General features: G+C 41.2%; 1 protein-coding gene and 1 pseudogene across 2 annotated transcripts; one reads left to right on the forward strand and one right to left on the reverse strand.

Moving 5' to 3' along the window:
* Nucleotides 1–624: 624 nt before the first annotated feature.
* Nucleotides 625–23,787, reverse strand: LOC105105038 (zinc finger protein 211). Of its 2 annotated transcripts, none has more exons than XM_064489562.1 (4): nt 23,754–23,787; nt 21,530–21,941; nt 20,291–20,417; nt 625–4,753 (listed from the first exon to the last, which is right to left on the reverse strand). In XM_064489562.1, exons 2-4 carry the CDS (start codon nt 21,560–21,562, stop codon nt 2,610–2,612), a joined length of 2,304 nt encoding a protein of 767 aa, XP_064345632.1. In that variant the 5' UTR covers nt 21,563–21,941; nt 23,754–23,787; the 3' UTR covers nt 625–2,609. The 2 variants fall into 2 exon arrangements, with proteins under 2 accessions (XP_064345632.1, XP_010997100.3); XM_010998798.3 differs by lacking the exon at nt 23,754–23,787 and adding an exon at nt 23,378–23,489.
* Nucleotides 8,564–10,418, forward strand: LOC105105043 (polyadenylate-binding protein 1-like; annotated as a pseudogene).
* Nucleotides 23,788–24,268: the final 481 nt, after the last annotated feature.

Here is a 24,268-nt window from a genome sequence, read left to right on the forward strand (position 1 = left end):
AGTCTCCCTGGAGTGTTTACGCATTTGTGTGACCACACTTGATGTGGCAGGCCAGTACATTACATTATATTTCCCCAACAGGGTCTCACTGCTGTCACACATCCTTTGTGCAGTGGTGTATCAGTTGTAGGTAAAAGCTGCATTGAAGGGTATTAGCATTCAAAATCTGTCACACTGAATCCCCAGTTGTGCTAGTATACAGTAATAGTTAGAATACATTTATACATAATGGAGTATGAAAGGGCTCTTTGATTTCAGAAATGCATTCTAAGAAGATATGCATTCAACAATATCTGAAATTATAAACTAAAACCCACTAAGTGCATGATGATGCACACACACACACACACAAGCATGGAAATGATGAATGATGTGAGACTGGGGAAGGGTTCATCAGGCTTCAAATACAGTTATTCTGTTTATACTTATGTTGAAAAACAGTCGTTACAAATTTGATTATGTTCCTGCATCAGCAATCTTAATGTTGAGCATGACTTAAAAATTGTAGGAGGAAGCGTAGTGTCAGGAGTGTACAAGAATGTCACTACATCAAAATGTACATTTTAAATACATGAAATTAAAGTCAACATTCATTAAACTATTTAAAAAGACATGCAACACCTGTCACTTTATCATCATTGTACTATGGTTTATTAGTTACATTCTTAAAATTATCTGCAGCTAAGGTACCTAGTGTGATGGAAACAGAACACACTGGGCTACTGGGAATGCTTCTGAACTCCATGCTCCGTGACAGTTTGGTAATTTGACATTGCCTACGTTGGGAGTATTTACACCAGGGAAGTAGGGAAATTGGTAAACATTACAAACCAGGGTTTGATTCTGTTATCGAATGTCTGGACTTAAGAGTGAGTGATGGGGGGTGGTACAGCTCAAGCGGTAGAGTGCATGCTTAGCATGCACAAGGTCCTGGGTTCAATTCCCACTACCTCCTCTAAAACATAAATAAATAAATAAACCTAATAACCCCCGTCCCAAAAAAAAGAGTGAGGGACTATATGTTAATAATACAGATTGATCTTAAATGTGTATAAAGTATGTGGCCATTACATTTTGCATAGGACATTGAAGAAAAATAAGAAAATATTATTTTAGTATTCCAAATCACTATTCCATGTAGAAAAGTAGTCATTCATATTATTGCTCAACGAGTGAAATTCCAAAGATGTCTTTGCTATTTCCTATTCTTCTAATTGTCAATGAAAGAAAAAATAGCCAAAATTCAAAAAATTATAAGTAGGAAAAATACAGGAACAGAAACTTAACTAAACAAGACACACAGGCAAAAAATAGACATATGAAAGAAACTCAACTTCAAGAATCCCGGGAGAGATGCAATTAAACTCATGATTTTAGAGTGGGGCTTTATAGTCTTCACTGAAGTGAGCAGCAGTGTTATCTTTCAACATAAGGTTGATGAAGTGTGTTTCCAGGCAGAGGGGGAAAGTTCCTGCTGATTAATAATCATTAATCGGCGATTTACATCTTCCTGGTAAGGTGGGAAGAGCAGTGGGCCAGGTAAGGGGTGACAGGGAAGAGCCCTGGGGATGGGGACATGCGAGAGCCACAGTGGACACTCAGTCCTCCACTGCCTCACAGTACCCAGGCCAGTGACCTCATCAACTGAGAAACTGGGTGACAGGGACATCCTGAAGGAAGATTTTTGAAGATGGACAAGTCCTTGGAAATAAATAACTATATATGGCAACTGAAAGCAGTATCACTTCTGGGGTGACACCACATACCCTCTGGGGATGCCTGTGTTAGTGCTGCTGTCCCTGTTAGGAACTACACAGGAGAGGTGTTCTCAGAAAGGAAATGTGTATGGGGGAGGTGGAAGTGGACGTCCTCGTGGAGATGCACAAGGGGTGCCATGATCAGGGAAAAGCAGATGTGTCTGGGCAGGAGAGGATCCCTGGAGTCCACGCTGGGAAGGACAGGATGAAGCCAGCAGATGTGGCGTCCTGAGGAACCACACTCATCAATTCCTCGACAGCTGTGTCCCCTTGTGGAAGTCCCTTAAACTCTCTGAGCAACAGATGCCAAGTTTCAGAAATGAGGACAATAACAAGACTCTGAGCACTCGGTAGGTTGTGTAGATAAATGGAGTCATTTACAAAAAGCTATCAATGTTGGTTCTGAATGAAAGCATAGTCCTGTCCATCAGCAAGAGATGGCAGTACGAGCAGGGTGCCTGGGGTGGGGAAACAGGATGTCAGGATGGACAAGGTGTTCTTTTAGGTTCTTTGAGCTGAGCTGGGAGGGAAAGAAGAGTGCAGTGACCAGAATCTCCATGCCCTGAACCAGGCTACCTGGCACTGAATTCTAAATCCCTGTCCAAGCTGAGAGTTCACAAAATGACACACCCTCTCTGAGCCTCAGTTTCCTCCCTAGAAATGGTCTTTTGCCTGCACAATTAATAACGCACCTCCATCCTCCCAACCCTTTTACCTCAAACTCCTACAGCCTCAGTGCCATCCTTATTCTCTACATTCACAAGGTCATTTCTTCATTGTGAACTTTCTCATGTTGAAGCAAATGGCTCTCTTGGAAAAAAGATGTAACATACTGCACTCATAAAGTGTTTCTCAACTAGGAACTCTCTGACGGTAAAGGAGGCCAGACCTATCAGTAAAAGATTTCCCACATTCACTGGACTCAGGTGGCTTTCCTCCAGTGTGAACTCTCTGATGATAACACAGGCTAGACCTAGCAGTAAAAGATCTCCCACACTGACTGCACTCATAAGGCTTTTCTCCACTGTGAACTCTCTTATGATAACGAAGGCCAGATCTATCGGTAAAAGATTTCCCACATTCATTGCACTCATAAGGGGTTTCTCCAGTGTGAACTCTCTGATGATAAAGGAGGCCAGACTTACAAATAAAAGATTTCCCACATTCACTACATGTATAAGGCCGCTCTCCTGTGTGAACTCTCTGATGATTAACGAGGCCAGCCCTACCAATATAAGATTTCCCACATTCACTACACTTATAGGGCCGCTCTCCAGTGTGAACTCTCTGATGATATCGAAGGCTAGACCTAGCAGAAAAAGATTTCCCACACTGACTGCACTCATAAGGCTTTTCTCCAGTGTGAAGTCTCTGATGTATAAGGAACTTGGAGTTGTTGGTAAAAAATTTCCCACATTCACAGCATTCGTAAGGTCTTTCTCCAGTGTGAACTCTCTGATGATAACGGAGGCCAGATCTACCAATAAAAGACTTCCCACATTCACTGCACTTAAAAGGCCGCTCTCCAGTGTGAACTCTCTGATGGTAACAGAGGCTAGACCTAGAAGTAAAAGACTTCCCACACTCACTGCACTCATAAGGCTTTACTCCACTGTGAACTCTCTGATGTGTAAGGAATCTGGAGTTATTACTAAAAAATTTTCCACATTCACTGCATTCATAAGGACTTTCTCCAGTGTGAACTCTCTGATGTATAAGAAAACTGGATTTTTTGATAAAAAATTTCCCACATTCACTGCATTCATAAAGCCTTTCTCCAGTGTGAACTCTCTGATGTGTAAGGAATCTGGAATAGTAGGTAAAACACTTGCCACATTCACTACACTGATAAGGCTTTTCTCTAGTGTGAACTCTCTGATGTTGAATAAAGTTGCACCTTCGGATAAAAGATCTATCACAGTCCTTGCAGTCGTAAGGATTTGCTCCCATGTGGATTTTCCTATGGGCACTGAGGTGGTGGCTTCCGCTAAATGACTTCCCACACTCACTGCACTTGTAAGGCCTTTCTCCACTATGAATTCTCTGGTGTATAAGAAAACTGAATTTCCTGCTAAAAAATTTTCCACATACATTGCACTCGTAACGCCTTTCTCCAGTGTGAACTCTCTGATGTTGAGTGAAGTTGCACCTCCGGATAAAAGATTTGTCACATTCCTTGCACTCATAAAGCTCTTCTCCAGTGTGGATTCTCCTGTGCGTACTGAGGTGGAGGCTTCGGCGAAAGGATTTCCCACACTCGCTGCACTTGTAAGGCCCTTCTCCAGTATGAACTCTGTGATGTGTAAGGAAACTGGATTCCCTGCTGTAACATTTTCCACGTTGGTTGCATTCACACGGGTTTTCTTCAGGGGGAACTTTCTGGAGCTCTTGAATAAGGTTACACTTTTTGGTGCAAGCTTTCCCACAACTGCTGCACTCACCCAACCCTTCACTACAGAGGGCTCTTCCATCCTGAACAAGCACATTTGTCTGGCTGGAGGCTTTCCTGCATTCTCCCCAGCTGGGATGACTTCTTCCACTCTGAAAAACAGCTCCACACTCACTACTGTTGTTTACTTTCTTCCTGGGATCAGCGTCCTGTTGCTGAAGTCCCATGTTGGCCAAGAAGTCCTTCCCAATTTCCCTACAGGTAAAGAGATTCCTTGATGCATGGGCTGTGCAGGTCTTCAAAAATGAGGCTCTCCACAGATCACATCTGAAGGGTTTGTCTCTAACGAGCTGCCTCTGGTGCTGCTGAAGGTTTGCAGTGAAATAGAATTGTTTCCCACATGCTCCACATGTGTATGATTTCTGCTCCCTATTTCTTCCTTGGTGTTCAGCCAAGTGCAAGATGTCTCTCAAGACTGGAACACACATCCTACAGGGCTGGGACTTCTCAGGAGACACAGCTGCCTTGGGGGTCCTGATCTGTGACACTTCTAAAAGTATGCTCTGTTCACAAGGTGTCTCTTCACCCTCGACTCCATGCAAAGAATCTGGAAACAAACAAGTGATGGTAAAGTACATGGTGACTTTTTTTGGAGAGCACAGAGGGAGTGACACACTCTCACAATTGTACCTCTGACACATGAAACTACCAGTCCACAGGACTGTGTTCTGCAAATGGAGTTGGTGTCAAACTGAGGAAGCAGCTGCTCTGTGTTACTGGGCCTTCAGTTTACAAAATGTAGGCTTAAGTGTATGTCCAGGCCCAAGAAAATCTGCCTGGAAAAGGTAGTTGATGTTCAAGAAATATTAAAGGATACCTGTGTGCTTCAGGACATAAACAGTGTCATAAATTTGTATGGGGGAAACAGTGTGAAGACCACATGAGATAAGTGGTCTAGAGAGGTGGTAGGGATTTAATCCCAGGCTGGAGTCAGAATAAAAACAAGTCAGCAGAGTGTCAAGAATTAAAAAAGGATGATAGAGGTCATTTGTGGCCAGTGGCAATGGCACTAAAAAAATAATCAGGTAAGATTGGTTCCTGAAATGGCTTGAACACAGACCAGATATCAAGCCCTCTCCCAGCCGTAATTCATCACTCATCCAGGCCTCCTCTGAGCTGTTTTTGCTAAGACCAGAGCCATGTCCATCAGGAAACCACTAAGGACTCTCCAACCACAGTTGAACAACTACATGGAGACAAATGATACAAGTTCTAATGGAAAGTCAGAACAGGTGAGTGGCCAACACTGAGTTCCCAGAGGAACTCAGCTCACAACAGACGAAGAAATGATATTTAAATACTACAAAGAGAATGTCCAGTAGAGCCAGAGGCAAGGATGTACAGAGGATGGAGTACAAAGTGTTAGGAAGCCATCTCCCCACCTAAACAATTGTACTGGCAGAATCTAACTGATGTAACTATTTTGCAAAGCTGCAGTCTACTGAAGACTTGCAGTTTTCCAAATTACATTCATTTCAATCAAGTTCAGCTCTTGACATTTAATAGCTACCCATTCCCAACCCCTCAGTCCCATGGCAGGCAGCTGTGCACGTGTCCCTAGAGTGGTTTGCTTGTAGCCTGCAGGAGCCACAGTGAGCAATAATGACATGCTCCTCCAAATATCAGAGATTGGCACTCAGGTTGCTGACTGTTACTTCTGAATGCAGATGTGCGATGGGGGGCTGGGGGGACAGCCACTGTTGGAAATTGTACCACCGCTATACAAATACCCTCCTCCTCTGGGGGAAGCCAATCCAGGAATTTAGAGGGCCAGTACCTATTCTCTTGTTCTTCATTTTTCTGGTTTTCCCTTTGGATACTGAGATGTTTAAGGACAAAGACAATAAAAAACAAGCAGTTATATGGGGGAATTTTAAAAATCAAAGCACATCTGGAAGGAAAGGCACACTGAGAAGAACTTAAGTTTATACATCATGTTGGTATCTAGGAAAAAGACACCTTAAAAACAACAAAAAGAACCCACCACCCCAGCAAAACCTGGTAAGAGGTGAGAACAGGATCTCCAGTTACAATATTGTAAGATACAAATACTCAGTTTTCAGTAAGAAAAAGTCATAAGGCATACATGAAAGAGGAATGTAGAATGCATGCGAGGGAAAATAACAAATCTACAGCAGCTGTAGTTTATGAACAGGTACAGAAAGAACAGACGATTAAAGACATTAAAACAACTATCTAAAAGATGTTCAAACAGCTAAAAAAACCAAATGGACCAAAAAAAATTGTGACCTCAACAAAATGGAAATAACAACAAAGATAAGTATAAGTATTTTCAAAAATGAAATTAAGGAGCTGAAAAGTACGATTCCCGAATGAAAAAAACCACAGGAATTCAACAAAGGAAAGCATTCCAGATTTTATGAAAGACATGAATATAAACACCCAAGAACCTCAACAAACTCCAAGCAGGATAAACTCTGAGACCCACACTGCAGCCCATTATAGTCAAAACTGTTAAAACACAGAGAAAAAGAGAATCTGAAATCAGCAAGAGAGATGTGACTCATTACAGAAAAGGGAACCAGAACAATATTATCAGCAAATTCCTCATCAAAAATCTTGGCAGGCTGGAAAGCAGTGGCTGATAAATTCAAATCAATGAAGGGAAAAAATCCTGCCAAACAAGACTCCTATATCAGGAAGAATTATCCTTCAAAAATGGAGAAATTAAGACATTCCCAAGTAAACAAAAGCTGAGGAAGTTCTTAACCACTAGACCTGCACGTAGCAAATGCTAAAGGGAGTGCTTCAGGTTAAAATGAACAGACACTAAAGAGTAATTCAAAGTTATCTGAATAAATAATGGTTTCTGGTGAAGTAAATAAGTCCATGGAAAATTGTAAAAGCTACTTTCATTATAATGTTGTAACTGCAATTTTTGTTTTTCTACGATTTCAGAGACTAATACATTTAGAAAAATATTAGTCTCAGTTTAAACACACAAAATACAAAAGATGTACTTTGTGAAATGAATAACTGAATATGGTGGGCACAGAGCTGTACTGAAGCAGAATTTTTTTTAATGTTATTGATGGTAAGCTGGTATAAATTAAAATTAGTACGTTCTGGCTTTCTCATAGTTACTGTAATGCCCATGGTAACTACAAGGAAAGTTATATAACATACACAAAGGAAATGAAAAGGGAATTAGTATATTACACTATGAAACATCAATTAAATACAAAAAAAGGTAAACAACAAAAATAAGAGACAACAAAGCTCTATGGCATATAGAAAACAGAGCAAAATGTCTAAAATACTTCTTATCAACAACTGCTCTAAATGTATGTGTATTAAACTCTCAAAGCAGAAGACTGGAAGAATAGATTTTTAAAAATAATCCAACTATATTCTCATGACAAAAGACAAGTTGAAAATGTAAGGTTAGAAAAAGATTTTCCATGCAAATAGTAAGCAAAAGAACACAGAAGTGGCTATTATTAATACCAAACAATAAAGATTTTAAGTCTAAAAAGAACACATAGGATATTATATTTTAACAAGAGAGTCAATAAATATAAGATGCAATAATTACAAATATTTACACACCCAGTAATGGACCAGCAAAATATATGGTACAAAAACTGACAACTGAAAGGAGAAACAGTTCTTCAATAATATTTGGAGACTTCAATACTCCGATCTCAATAATGAGGAAAAATAGGTTTAATTACATAAAAATCATGCAAACTATCCTCTGCAACCACAACAGAAGACAGAAACCAGTAACATATGGAAAACCAAAATATTCACAAACTTGTGGAACTAAAACCACATGCTCTTAATCAACAGTCAAAAGAAAAACCACAAGGGAAATTAAAAAACATGTGGAGACTGACGAAAACAAAAAATAAAACATACTAAAATTTCCCTGGCGGTTAGTGCTGACAGTGCGGAGTGCATGCTCTGGGCTGGGAACACCCATTTATTGTTTAAAAACTCTAAAAAACAAAAAAAAATCTAAAACAACTTTAAAAAAAAAAAAATTTACAAAAACTCTGCGTCTCCCCCGGCAGAGACTTGCATACCTTTTCTTCCTCTAGTATCAAGCAACCTGGTGACGCAGCCCACTGCGCGCGGCCCCGCAGCAGCTCCAAGAAGGAACCAGGAGACCCGAGGCCCCCTTAGCCCCCTCGCTGAGGCTGCTGAGCAGTTTTCGATTCCGGGTGCTCTCTGTCCCTGCGCGCACACCCCTGCTCTTTGCTCCCCGGCCCAGCACTCGCTTTCCTCCTCCCCGGGCAGGTCGCGGCCGGTGGCCCTCTGGCAGCCAAGCAGAGATGAACCCAGCGCCCACAGCCACCCCACGGCCTAGCTCCACCTGGGGGATCTACACCCTGATGTGACACAGGCGATGCCCCACAGGAAGTGCAGGCCGGCCGGGCCCACCCTCTCCATCCGGGTCTGCAGGGCATGATCACCTGCTGCTCCTCGGGACACACCGAGCGCCCTCTGGACACCATGAGTTTTGATGTTATAAAAGGCAAAGCCAGTACACACCACGTGGTCTCAGCGTGATTCATCACTTCGCAAAAGTGCAGTGGGTAACACATTCATTAAACATTTGGACAAATCTACTGATAACAAAGCCCTGTATGATATATTTTCTGCTTTTGGTAACATCCTTTCATGTAAGATGGTTTGTGATGAAAATGGTTCCAAGCGTTATGGACTTGTGCATTCTGAGACACAAGAATCAGCAGCAAGAGCTACTGAAAAATGAATGGGATGCTTCTAAATGATCCTGAAGTACCTGTTGGGCGATTTAAGTCTTGTAAAGAACGAGAAGCAGAACTTGGAGCTTAGAGCCCAAGAGTTCACCAATGTTTACATCATGAATTTTGGAGTGCCTTAAGGATCTCTTTGGCAAGTTTGGGCCTCCTTAAGCGTGAAAGTAACGAATGATGAAAATCCAAAGGTTTTAGATTTTGTAAGCTCTGAAAGGCATGAAGATGCACAGAAAGCTATGGATGAGATGAATGGAAAGGAGCTCAATGGAAAACAAATTTACACTGGTCGAGTGCTAAAGTGTAACAGCAGACAGAACTTGAGCACAAATTTGAACAGATAAAGCAAGGTAGGATCACCAGACAGCAGGGGGTGTTAACCTTTGTGTGAGAAACACTGACGACGGGACTGACGATGAACGTCTCCGGAGGGTTTCCTCTCTTTGGTACAATCACCAGTGCAAGGTTATGATGAAGGGTGGTTGCAGCAAAGGTTTTTTTAGTTTTGTATGTTTCTCCTCCCCAGAAGCAGCCACTAAAGCAGTGACAGAAAAGAATGGTAGAACTGTGGCCACCAAGCCATTTTATGTAGCCTTAGCTCTGCGCAAAGAAGAGCGCCAGGCTCACCTCACTAACCAGTATATGCAGAGAATGGTGAGTTTAAGAGCTGTGCCTGACCCCAGAATCAACCCCTACCAGCCAGCACCCCCTTCAGGTTACTTCATGGCAGCTATCCCAAACTCAGAACCTGTTGCGTACTATCCCCCCAGTCATACTGCTCAACTAAGACCACGTCCTCGCTGGACCGCGCAGGGTGCCAGACTTCATCCATTCCAAAACATGCCCAGTGCTATCCGCCCAGCTGCTCCTAGACCAGCATTTAGCACTATGAGACCAGCTTCTTCACAGGTCCCACGAGTCCTGTCGACACAGCGTGTGGCTAACACACCAGCACAGACGATGGGTCCACGTCCTGCATCTGCTGCTGCAGCTACTCCTGCCATTTGCACGGTTCCACAGTATAAACACACTGCAGGAGTTCCCAATCCTCAACAACTTCTTAATGCACAGCCACAAAGTTACTGTGCAGCAGTGTGCTGCTCACGCACAAGGTCAGGAGCCTCTGACTGCTTCCATGTTGGCCTCTGCCCCTCCACAAGAGCAGAAGCAAATGTTGGGCGAGTGGCTCTTCCCTCTAATTCAAGCCATGCACCCTACTCTTGCTGGTAAAATCACTGGCATGTTGTTGGAGACTGACAATTCAGAGCTTCTTCATCTGCTCGAGTCTCCAGTCTCTCCGTTCTAAAGCCGATGAAGCTATAGCTGTGCCGCAAGCCCACCAAGCTAAAGAGGCTGCCCCAGAGAGCAGTGAACAGAGCCACTGGGGCTCCAGCTGTTCTCAGCTGGCCAGGGGCCGTGAAAAGAAACTTGTGCTTCACCGAAGAAAAATACGCCAACACCGAATAACTCGACTATTATGGGGAAAAAAATTGCAAAATATGAAATGAATTTAAAAAGGAAAGGAAACTTCGAGCTTTATGTACTGAGCAAATGCCAGGTCTAGCAAATATAATGCTACACCTAGATTACTTACTGATTTTAAAACAACAAAAAACTACAAAAAATAGTAAAATATAAAAACAAATTAATGCTTTATAGACCCTAGGAAAAAGAATTTTCAACAAAGTACAAAAATTTAAAGCATTCCTTTAATTTTGTAATTCTTTATTGTGGAATAGTTCAGAATGTCAATTCTCTTTTAAATAACAGAACTGACAACTGAGCAAGGAAATGTAATTTGGATTATAAAATTCTTGCTTTAACAAAAATTCCTTAAACAGTGAAAAAAAACCTTTTAGGATGCAGCAAAATGCAGTACTAAGGGGGAAACTGAAAGCTATAAATGCATTTAAAAAAGAAATGTTATGAATAAACCCATCTTTAAAACTTGACAAAATACAAAAATAACAAACTAAACATAGCTTTCTGAAAAAGGAAACAATAAAGACTAGAGAAATAAAACAGCCAGACCATTCTGTTTTTCTTAACAAGGCCTGCCTTCAGCAGAAACTATTTAACCAAAGCCCAACCATCTGCTTTAGTTTCATTAGAGCCTAACTGATCTGGGAAAAAGGATTAACCCAAATCCAGCCTCTCCACCCATCCGGTCCCACCTAAGGGAGAGAAAAAAATTGAGAAACACTTGTGAAGTTCATAGTCCTGACACACAGGCTCAATGAAGGACTTAAAATTAAAAATACTATGAATGCTTACAGGACTCCGCATGCTTCTCCTCTCCACATCTTACCAACACATCAGAGAGGCCTATTTACTATGGTTCCTTTCACCCAATACATCATGCTAGTTATCAAGAAAAGATGCAGGGCACATTAAAAGTCAAAAAAAAAAGTTTAAGTGACAAAGGAAGCTTCATTACTCAATCAAAATCACAGGGAGGCTGGAATGATCAAATTGGGAACATAAATGTTATGCTGCTAATGGATGAAGGAGACAGCATACAAGACCAGAAGCACAATGTAAGCAGAGAGACGGAAATAGTGAGAAGGAACCAAAACAAATGCCAGGGATCAAAAACACCGTAACAGAAATGAAGAATGATTGTGGTGGGCTTATTCATACAATGGACAAACCTAAAGAAAGAATCTCTGAGCACGATGTTCTCTTGGTAATAACATAGAAAGACTCAAAAAAAGAATAGTCATTAACTGTGGGATAACTCCAAAAAGGTTTAGCATACATGTATGGGAACATCACAAGAACAAAGAGAAAAAAAAAATTTTTTTTTGAACCAAAACTGATGGAAAATTTCCACCAAAGTAACATCAGACTAAAACCCACAGATTCAGGAAGCTCAGAGAATATCAAGCACATTTGATGCCAAAAAAACTATACCTAGGCATACCAAATTCGAATTCAGGGGGGAAAAAAATTCTGAAAGAAGCCCGAGGAATAAACACCTTACCTATAAAGGAGCAATAAAAAGATTACATTTGTGTTCTCCTCCCAGCTCATGCAAAGAAGAAACTGGAATGAGACATTTAAAGTGCTGGGAGGCATGAGGAAAACCTCACCAACCTAGAATTTGGTGTCCATCAAAATTACCCTTCAAAGGTGATGGTGAGATAAAGGCTTTCTTAGACACACAAAAACTGGGAATATATGAAGTTCTTGAGAGTTGAAAAATGATGGATCAGAAATTTGGGTATCATACAGAAAGGAAGAGCATCAGAGAACAAAAGAATTCCATTGACATATAATTGACATGTAACACTGTATTTGTTTAAGGTGTACAACATGATGATATGTGTACACATTGTGCAATGATGACCAATGTAAGATTAGTTAACATGATAGTCACAATAATTTATCTTGTGATGAGAACTTTTAAGATCTACTCTATGATTAACTTTCAAATATACAATACAATACTGTTAACTATAGTCACCGTGCTGTGAATTACCTTCCCAGGACTTATTCACTTTATAACTAAAGGTCTGTAGCTTCTGATACCCTTCATCGATTTCATGTACCCACCCCATCCCCTGCTCTGGCAACCTCTGTTCTTTTCTGAGTTAGTTTTTTTTTCCTTTTAGAGATCTCATATAAGTGTGATCATGTAGTACAGTTGACCCCTGAGCAACAGGAGTTAGAACTGCATGGGTCCACTTACACACGGATATTTTTCAATAAATACACACAGCACTACATGATATCCTTGGATGAACCCACAAATGCTAAACTTCAGAATCAGAGAGCTCATGATGGGACTTAAGCATCTGCAGATTTCAGTATATACAGCGGCTCCTGGAACCAGTCCTCTGTGGAAACTGAAGGACAACTGTATTTGTCTTTCTTTGTCTGACTCATTTCACTTAGCATAATGCCCTCTAGGTCTATCTATGCTGTTGCAAGTGGCAGGATTTCCTTATTTTTTTTTTTCATTTATGGTTGAATGGTACTGAATGATACTCCATATATTGCATATTTTTGGTAGCATTTATCCATCAATGACTCTTAGATTGTTTCCATGTCTTGCAAATGGTAAATAATGTGGCAATAAACATGGTATACAGATATCTTTTTTAGATGATTTCACTCCCTTTGGATAAATACACAGAAGTGGAATTGCTGGATCATATGATAGTTCCTTTTTTAATTTTTTAAGGATTCTCCATACTGTTTACTATAGTTGTTGCAATTCCCACCAACACCACACAGAAGTCCCTTTTCTCCACATCTTCACCAATGCTTATTTCTTGTCTTTTTGATAATAAACATTTTAACAGGTGTGATGTGGTATCTCATTGTGGTTTTGGTTTCCATTGCCCTGACCATTAGTGATATTGATCATGTTTTCACATAGCTGTTTGTCATTTACGTATCTTCTTTGGAAAAATATCTACTCAGATCTAACAAATAAAAGTCTTTTCAAAAGAACAATAGCAACGATGTACTCCATTATGCATTCTTATCTTTTTTTCATTATGCATTTTTATACACAACAGTTACGTATGCCTATGTAAAAATGAAATAAATGGCAGCATTAATACAATGGAAGAGAGAAAATAACTAGGATTTTTTAAAATTATAAGCTATTCAAACTACCCATGAAGCCATATAGTGGTCTTTAAAAGTGGGCTTCAATTAGTTTTAAACACATATTGTAAATTCCAGGGCAATTACATAAAAAATGGAAAGAAAGGAAGCACAGCTGATAGGCTAACAAAAAAAAAAAAAAGAAATTATACAAAATACTCAAAACCACAAATAGAAGAGCGTACGACTAAAACAGGCAATGTATAGACAATGGTAACAAATCTGTTAGATATTTACACAACTACACCAATATATTAAATGTCAAAACTCTAAATGTACCAATTAAAAGAGATTATCAGAGTGGATCAAAAAACAGGACTCAAATATATGTTCTCTCCAAGAAACCCACTTTCAACACAAAGATACACATAGTTCAAAAAAAGTGGACAGAAGGGGGAGGGTATAGCTCAAGAAGTAGAGCACATGTTTAGCATGCACAAGGTCCTGGTTTCAATCCCCAGGGACTTCCTCTAAAAGTAAATAAACCTGATTACCAACCCCCCCAAATTAAATGATACAATAATAAATAAAATAGGAAAAAAAAAAACCAAGTAAGTAAATGGACAGAGAAAGACTAACACTAATTCTAAGAAAAAGTGGTAGGAACTATATTTATAACAGAGCAGACTTCAAATAAGCAAAGATTTCAGGGACAAAGAGAATGACACAATGGTAAAGGGGTCAATTCTCCATGACGCACAATAATCCCTTACGTATCTGCCTAAAAGCAGAATGTCAAAATATAAGGCAAAACAGAACTACAAGTAGAAATAGCTAACTCTGCTATAACAGTTGGAGTCTTCCTTCAACACCCCTCTATCAGAAATGGACAGATTCAGCACACAGAAAATCTTTAAGGATTTTGTGGAACTGAAGAGCACTACCATCAATCAACTGGATACAATGGACATCTACAGGCTACTAGGCTACACCATCCAAAAACAACAGATCACAGGCCTTCTCAAGCTGACACAGAATATTCCCAAGATAAACCACATTCTTGGCCATAAAACACACCTCATAACATTTAAAAGAATACAAATTATACAGTGTCACTTCTCAGACCACAGCGGAATTACAACACTAGAAACCAGTAACAGAAAGATACTTGGAAAATCCAAAATATTGAGAAATTAAACAACACACTTCCAAGTAATACATGGGTCAGAGAAGAAATCAAGGGAAATTTCAAAATATTTTGAAATAAACACACCAACTGTCAAAATACGAGGATGCAATGTTCATGGGAAATTTATAGCACTGAATGCATATATTAGAAAAGAAGAAAGATCTGAAATCCATAATGTGTGCTTCCTCCTTAGGTAACTAGAATGAGAGACAATTACATACAAAGGAAGAAGAAAGAAATAATTTTAAAAATCAATTAAGAAATAGGAACAAAGCCAAAAAAAAAAAAAAGCTGATTCTTTATTTTTCTTTAAGGTTGTTGTTTTGTTTTTGTTTTTGTTTTTTAAATAAATGGAGGTACTGTGGACTGAATCCAAGACCTTGTGCATGCAAAGCAAGAGCTCTACCACTGAGCATTATCCTCCCCTCAGAGCTGGTTCCTTAACACCAATAAAATAAAAATAAAAAAATTCTAGTCAGGCTAAAGAAGAAAAAATGAGGACACAAATTACCAATATCCAAAATGAAAGAGGAAACATCACTACAGATACCATGGACATTAAAAGGATAATAACAAAATATGCCCATAAATTTGATAACTTACATGAAATGGATCAACTGAAAAATACAGTCTACCAAAACCCACACAAGAAATAGACAATCTGAACAGGTCTACATCTATCAAAGTATTGAAACAATCATGAATAACCTTCCCAAACAGAACTGGCCCAAATTGGTTCTCTGGTGAATTCTGTCAAACATATAAAGAAGAGATTATGATTCTCTACAATTTCTTTCAGAGAATAAAAATGGAGGGAATACTTCCTAACTCATTCCATGGAGACAGCTTTACTCTAATGCCAAACAAGATATACCAAAAAGTATAGCTCAGTATCTCTCAAGAACACAGATGAAAAAATTCTCATGAAATATTACTAAGTTGATTCAAACACTGTGTAAAAATAATCAGACACCAAGATCAAGTGGGATTTATGACAGGTATAGAAGGCTGGTTTAACATTTGAAAATCAATATAATTCATGTCAATAGGTTAAAAACAGATGACCTCATCAGTAAGTGCAGAAGAAGGACAGACAAAATCCAATATCCATTCACATGACAAAAATCTACATCTCCTAGTAAACTAAAAATAAAGGAAAAATTCAATTTGATAATCTAAATAAAACCCTATAGCTGTCATCATACTTTCTAAAGAAGCTGTCACACTAAGATGAAGAAGGTAATGGTGTTCCCTCTTACCATTCCTTTTCAACTTTGTACTGGAACCCATAATTAATGCAATGAGATGAGAAAGGTACATAAGAGGTATACTGATTGGGAAGAAGGAATAAAACTGTCCTCATTTTCAGATAACAGGATCAACCATGTAAAAAACACAAAAACAAAAAACAAAAAAAAATTCAGGAACTAAAAAACAACTATTGCAAAGTTTCAGCATACAAGATTAACACACAAAAGTCAATTACTTTCCTATATACCAGCAATGAACAAGTTAAATCTGAAATTAAAGACATAGTATCACAGGGGGAGGGTATAGCTCAACTGGTAGAGCACATGCTTAGCATATACAAGGTCCTGGGTTCAATCCCCAGTACCTCCTCTAAAAATAAATAAATAAACAAACAAACCTAATTACCTCTCCCCACACCAAAAAACATACTATGTGCATAAGACCAAAAAAAAAAAAAAAAAGGTGAGAGAAACATAGTTATAAATCTACCAAGACACACATGAAACCTGTATTACAGAAACTATAAAATTCTGATGAAAGAAATCAAAGAATAAATGGGAAGATACTAAACATTCACAAATAGGAAGATCCATTACTGCAAGACGTCAGTTGTTCTCTACTTGATCTATAGATTCAATGCAATCCAAACCAAAATCCCAGCAAGTAACATTGTGAATACAAACAAATAGATCCTAATATTATATAGAGAGGAAAAAGATCCAGAATAGCCAACACTATACTGGAGAAGAACAAAGCTGGCAGACTGACACTACTAAACTTCAAGACAGTATCTACAGTCCTCAAGGCAGTGTGGTATTGCTGAATGGACAAACTGATCAATGAATAGTATTAAGAGCCCAGAAATAGACCCAGACAAATGTAGTCAACTGATCTTTGACAGATGAGCAAAGGCAACACAACAGAGAAAAGGTAACACTTCTTAGTAAGTGATACTGGAACTGAGCATCACATGCAAAAAAAAAAAATCTAGACACAAACCTGTCATGTGTCACAAAAATTAATCCAAAATGGCTCATAAAGACCTAAATGTTAAATACAAAAAACTCCTAAGAAAACAACTCAAATACAAAATGGTCCAAAGACCTTTAAAGGCACTTCACTAAAATATACAAATGACTATTGAGCATAAACAAAAATGCAAGGAAATGCAAATTGACTCAAAATGAGATACCATTACCTTCTTATTAGAATGGCCAAGATCCAAACACCTGACAACAGCAAATGATGGTAATGGTGTAGAGCTACAGGAATTTCATCCATTGCTTGCTGGAATGAGTAAATGTAGAGCCCACTTTGAAAGATAGTTTGGTAATTTCTTAAAAAACTGAACTCTTCTATCACCCAATAATCCTATTCCTTGTTATTTATGCAAAGGAGTTGAAAACTTATAACCATATGAAAACCTTCACACAGATATTCACAGCATCTTTATTCCTAACTGCCAAAATTTGGAAGCACTCAAGAAGTCCTTCAGGAGATGAGTGGATGAACACCATACATCCCGATAAGGGGAACGTTATTTGGAGCTAAACTGCAGTGAGCTATCAAGTCATGAAAAGACATGTAGAAACAACCTACATGTTCATCAAGATGATTGGATAAAAAAGTTACAGTATATTTATACAATGGAATATGACTCAGCCATAAAAAATAAAATGCCTTTTGCAACAACAATGGTAGACCTGGAGATTGTCATACTAAGTAAAGTAAGCCAAGAAGAGAAAGAAAAATACCGTGTGATATCACTCATATGTGGAATCTTAAAAGACACAAATGAATTTATTTACAAAACAGAAACGGAATCTCAGATATAAAAAACAAACTTATGGTTATGGGGTGGGGGAAGTGGGAAACGGGGGAGAAGGTATAAACTGGGAGTTCAAGAATTGCAGATACTAACTACTATAAAAAATTAAACAACAGGTTTCTTCTGTGTATCACAGGACACTATATTCAATATCTTGTAATAACCTATGAGAATGTGAAACCGAATATATGTATGTACATGTATGACTGAGATATGCTGTACACTAGAAATTGACACTGTAAACTGACTATGCTACAATTTTAAATTAAAAAAAAAAAAGAAGAAATGTAGAAAACCTAAATGCATGTTACTAAGTGAAAGAAGCCAAGATGAAAAGGCTACATAATGTATGATGCCAACTATGTAACATTCTGGAAAACAGAAAACTATGGAGACAGTGGAAAAAATAATCAGTGCTTACCAAAGGGTACAGGGGAGGAAAGGATAAACAGTGGAGAACAGAGGACTTTTACTGCATTGAAAACATTCTCTCTGATGCTATAATGGTGGATACACATCATTCTACATTTATGAAAGCCCACAGAATGTGCAACACCAAGAACGAACACTCTTTATGTAAACTTCAGGTACTGAGTGATAATGATGTGTCTATAATTCATGTTTTCAAGGGATTCCATAGAGCCAAACAAGTACGAAAAAGAACAAAGCTCAAGGACTCACAGCACCTGGGGAGGGAATAGCTCAGTGTGCCTAACATGCATGAGGTCCTGGGTTCAATTCCCAGCACCCCCATTAAAAATAAATAAAATCTAACTACCTGCCCCCCAAAAAGAAAACAAAACAAAACAAAAAAAAGGACTCACAGCACCTTATTTCAAACCTTATTACAAAGCTACAATAATCAAAGTAGACTGCTACTGCCATAAAGACAGAATCATATTCCCATGGAATAGAACAGAGAATACAGTCTAAAAATAAACCCTCATACATATGATTTATTTTTGATAGGAGGACCATTACCATTCAGTAAGGACAGTGCTTTCAAAAAATGTTGCTGAGAAAACTGGATATCCACACACACAAGAATGAAGCTGGACCCTTACCTAACACCCTATATAAAAATTCACTCAAAATGTATCAGAGGCCTAAATGTAAAAGCTGAAACTATAAAATTCTTAGGACAAAAAAGGAGAAAAGCTTCAACTGTGGATTCAGCCATGATTTTTTGACCATGACAACAAAGCACAAGCAACAAAAAAGAAACAGGATTTCAAAACTGAACAATGATTGTGGCATAACTTTAACTCACACATTGTGTCCATTATACCTCAGTGATGATGGGGTAAATCAACTGAACAACTTTTGTACATCAAAGAACACTATGAACACAGTAAAAAAGGAAACCACATAATGGGAGAAAACATATGCAAATCACAGATTCAAGAAGGGATTAAAATCCAGATATGTGAAGAAAGCTTATAATTCAACAACAATCAAGAAACCAACATGATTAAAAAAAAAAAGGATTTGGAAGTTTGAGATTTACAAACGTTAGCCACAGTGTATAAAAATAGATTTTTTTAAAGTTTATTCTGTATAGCACAGGGAACTCTGTTCAATATCTTTTAATAACCTTTAATGAGAAAAAATTTGAAAAGGAGTATACTTATGTATGTGCATGACTGGAACACTGAGCTATACACCAGAAACTGACACACTGTAATTGACTGTACTTCAATTTAAAAAAAATGAAAAAGGACTTGAACAGATGTTTTTCTAAAGATATACAAATGGTCAATAAGTACAGCACTAGGGAAATGCCATCAAAATAATAAAGATGTACTACTTCCTACCCACTGGGATATCTATAACCCAAGGAACAGAAAATAACAGATGCTGGCACGGATGTGGAAGAATTGGAACCTTGGAAAGGGGTCTTCTAAGAACAGCTTATGGTCTGTTTTAGTAGTGACCAGGACAGTGACAAGTTTCTTGCACAGTCAGACACAAATCAATACCGGGTAGAGGAATGGGTCAAAACTTGGATACTATGGATTTGGACAGTCACATGGCCAAACAGATGGCAAGCAAGGAGGCATCTAGCAGGCTGACTGCAAGGTTGAGGACCTTGAGAGGAGAAGGATATAGCTCTATTGGTACAGCACATGCTCTAAAATTAAAACGTTGGTTTAAAAAATACCTAAATAAACTTAATTACCTGCCCTCCCAACACACCAAAAAAAAAAAAAAAAAAGAAAGAAAGAAAGAAAAGAATGAAAGTTAAATAAAGACACTCAAAAAAACAAACAAACAAACAAACAAAAAATCCCTAAGGATCCTGAATCCTAACCTGCAAGGCTTGGGGGCTACAGGTGAAGGGCACTAAGGAGTAGGGATGCACTCAGCATCCCCAAGTAACCACAGCACCTACCCAAGGATTGAACAAGAAAGTAGCACCCATGGTCCAAAGGTGAGAACAACAAAGCTGCTCCTGGAAAAAGGGAGAAAGACAGAGCCTAGTTCAGGGAATATGGGTGGGTGTGAGGACCTTACCCAGCATGGATACAAGGGCAAAGTTCTCCAGCATGACATCAAGGTACAGGCGTATCTGAACCTCATCAAGCAGACACCATTCCTCGCAGGAGAAATATACGGCCACATCCTCAAAAGTCACACTGCCCTGCAAAAACAGGGACAAACAAAATCATAAATAGCCTCACTCCCGAAAACCCACAGCCCATCTTCCCACACATCTACCCTATTGCCTGACCAGATGGAGCCTGAAGACCTGGGTAAGAAAACCTCCCTCCCTGATCTGAAGCTCCCATGGCCTCCAGAATACACAGGCAGTCATTTCAAACCTAACTCCTCCCTGCTATTTATTTCCACAAGAAATTACCTAAACTAGCTCAGCTTCACTTTAGTGCCTTTCCACAAACTGGTACGCGTTCCAGCAGTAACCTTTCAAACTTCATTCCATTGGTGGTGGGAAATGGCAACCCCCTCCATATGCCCAGGCCTGGACTCAGGACCCTGAGCATAGGGTTCTCCAGGGTCCCCAAACTAAGAGACTTGGAGAATGGCAGGCGAAGAGCCCCCAAAGACACCTCATATGTGTACGCAGGGCTCAGAAGAAGTGAAGGATTGGGACAGACCCCACTTAATTAAACTGCTTCTGCAGCCCTGGGAGTCTGTGGGGAAGGGCAGGCCATGGAGGAAAGTGACCACGGCGGTGCTCCAGGGGCTCAGGCCTTCCTGGACCTCTGCCCGGTACCAGCCAGGTAACCTCAGACTGCTTGTCTAATCTCCGTGCCTCAGTCCTCACTGCAACCTCTTACCTGTTATGACCTGGGAGAAGCCACAACTGCCCTCTGCATCCGTGTCCTCATCGCCCCTACATTCTGTACTTCCACTGAACAAGCTCTGGAGTATTTCTGAAACCTCACTCAGACCTTATCCTTCCTTGGCTCAAAACTCTCCACGGTCCCAGAGCCCTAAGAATTATAGTACAATCACTCCTGCACCGCTCCAGGTGCAAGTGGGCCTCAAACTTTGTTCCTCGGAGAAACAAGACAGACTCCAGGTTCCCCGAAGTTCCCGGTTCACTTGCCTCTCCAAGCCCCACCGACACCGCAAGACACTGGTGGGCAGAAACAGGGACCCCGTCCCGAAGGCCTCACGGTCCTGGACCAGGGGCCTGGACTAAAGAGACGGAAACAGGCGCCCCCCGCTCGGGGCGTTACTGTCTGGGTGGGAAACGGGCAGGGGAGAACCCGGAGCAGCAGCACTTACCTGAGCCCCGACCCTCAGCGCAGCCGCCGCCATCCGAGCCTCTGCGCGGAGCAGAGTGGCCGCAGCCTAGTGACCGGGTCGGCTCGGCACCGACACTCCTCGCAGGCGGCGGTGTCCCCGACCCTCACACCCGCCCCCGTGCAGCGCGGACACAACCTCCTCCTGCGCCCCCTAGGCCCGTCAGGTCGCTCCCCTCACGGGACACGCGACCTTCTCACGCAATCAACGGACTCCACAGCAACCAAAATGGCCGCCAGGAAGCCGCCGGAAGTCCCTCTCCGAAATGTTCGCTGACCCGGAAACGCCTCCTTTCTGGACTTTCATTGGGCTATGGTCTCTGCCCCTTGGCGCACAATCTTCTGGGTAATGTAGTGCTAAGGCCTCAGGGAAGGGCACTGAACACCGGGATCACCTGGGGAAAAGACAAAGAGCGTCGCGGGGGCGCTGGGAAATGACCTCTAGGGCGGGGGAGGGATTCATCCTTACGAAGGGGCGGGGCAAGCACGGCGGAGGGGGTTAAGAGCATTGAAGAAAGAGCCTTAGGTGCTCCTGATCACAAGTGTTTGGACGTGATCTCAGACTCCGTGAATCCAACCCAAGTTGATAGACACTGGTAACAGGAAACACATAAACGTTATCCTATTGCTCTTGAAATACATGCAGCCTGAGGTATGAAGGTCATTTTGGAAGCTTTGGTCAGGGACAAGAAAATAGACGTGACCATGACCAGAAGGTGGAAAGGAGATATTGGGCAGCACTATAGCAGATGGATAAAGGGGAGAGCACTACTTCTGGTCCCCACAGAAAAGGCTCTCCTGTCTGTACAGTCAGTGATAGTGTCCAACTCAGGGAGAAACGGTGTACAACCAGGCCACCCACGAAGGCTGTTCTTTTGCTCTTTGCACCTCCCCTGCACCACGAGTCCCTGCTTCACCTACGCCCTACTCACCTCACTGACCTTCCCTCTTAATCAGAGAGCCTATTCAGTAAATGTCTACAGAGTTGCTGCCTGCCCCAGCTGGTGATTGTTCTAACCTAAGTCAAAAGGTCTTCACTCGGATATTTCATGAAAGGCGCAGTAAGGGGTATGTTCCTCTGCTGATGTCCCTGATAACATATGAGCCAACCTGACAGCGATTCCCTCTAAAGCTGGTAACCTCCCTCTCCCCTGTAAGTTGTTAAGACAGCTGCCATATCCTGCTTGCTGTCTACTGACCACGGTGGAATGCTCCTCGGGGCCTTGCTTTGGGTGAGTAAGATCCCCTCCCCATTAAGCCATGGATGTCTCTGTAGCTGTCTCTGAGCTCTTTCTTCCGTCTTCAGGCTGGGCCATTACGAGGCTTGCAGGCCTGGGGGTGCACCCAACAGCTGATCTATCCCTAAAACATGGAACTGTTGTTTCAATAGAATATAAAATTGTTTTACACATATACATTTGTTTTTCAATATACGCTGCAACTTTATGAATAAAATATCAGAATGACTATTGTTAATAAAGGTGCACTACAGTACACAGATTTATGAAAAAGAAAGTGAAAAGTCTTATGGAGAAAAACAAAGTTTGCAGCATGGTATGTTTTTACAATTCTTTTGCACTTGAATACACCCTCTATGAGTGCTTGCACCGCGATATATATTCTGATACAAGTGTTTTCTGTTGTTGTTTAGTAAAAATAAAGTCACTCTGTATACAGGTCTGTCCTTTTCTTTCCTTACTTAATAGATCTCGCACAATCAAAATCTACTTCCTCATCTTACGCCTAACAGCTCCTTATCAGGACGCCTTGTCCACCTAAAAGCTGCCCCCTCCCTTTAGGTTTTGAATTATTGTGCCTCATCTGTACACACCACGGAGTCTGACTCGGGGCTACCGCTGGCCCCTCGGTCCCTGCAGGGCGCCTCCCCAAGGCATGGAAACTGCGTGGAGGTCTTCAGGGCTCGCTCTGCGCTGCTCAGTCCTTTTCCGACGCCCTCCGTGCCCTCTCAGCCTCCGAAGAAGGATCAGTCCCGGTGGCAGGTATATCGGGCCGCAGGGTTTGGGCTGCTTCCCGTCCTGCGGGACTGCCGTGAGGTGGTCCCGGCGGGAGTGCCGGAGGGCCGACTAGGGTTCCACAGGGCCGGGCGCGGGAAGTCTGACCCTCGGGATCCCAGGGGACCCGGGCACCGCAGAGCTCCTTTCCTTTCTTTCTCTTCGGAGCGCGGCCTCGGGCCGGCAAGGACTCACCGGGCCGGGAGGAGCGGAGACTCGCTGGGGGTGGGATGAAGCCTTGGGGCAAACCTTCCGGATTTCGAATCAAGACTCCGCCGCCTGAAACAAACAAATAAACAGAAGACTCCGCCTCCTGAGCCACCGAGGGGACACAGGCTTGTCTCAACCCCTAGGCCTTTCCTAAACGGCCTCCGCTGGGGCGCGAACGTCTCTAAGTGCCTCCCGGGTCCCGCCCGCTGCTGTCCTGCTGGACCCCATGGGTCTCCGCTCCCTAGTGTGGTTTCCCTCACCCCCCCCTCCTTTTCTCACTGTCCCCTCTGAAATGCGACCTCAGATCAGACGTGACCCCTGGACTTGAAGAACGTCCAGAGAGAAAAAGGCCTCACCAAGTTCCCTCTGGAATCCTCTGGAATATATTATTATTGAAGTACAGTCAGTTTGCAATGTTGTGTTAATTTCTGACGTACAGCACAATACTTGAGTCACATAGGAACATACATATTATATTCTTCTTCGCCATAGGTTACTAC

The sequence above is a fragment of the Camelus dromedarius genome, chromosome 9 (genome assembly GCF_036321535.1).
Source record: "Camelus dromedarius isolate mCamDro1 chromosome 9, mCamDro1.pat, whole genome shotgun sequence".
NCBI lineage: Eukaryota > Metazoa > Chordata > Mammalia > Artiodactyla > Camelidae > Camelus > Camelus dromedarius.

Coding starts and splice junctions, on each gene's coding strand:
- LOC105105038 (XM_064489562.1), bottom strand. CDS start 21,562: ATGGCGGCGGCTGCGCTGAGGGTCGGGGCTCAG. Junction 20,418..21,529: donor CGCTGAGGGTCGGGGCTCAG/GTAAGTGCTGCT, acceptor CTGTTTTTGCAG/GGCAGTGTGACTTTTGAGGA. Junction 4,754..20,290: donor TGCCCTTGTATCCATGCTGG/GTAAGGTCCTCA, acceptor GTTTGTTTCCAG/ATTCTTTGCATGGAGTCGAG.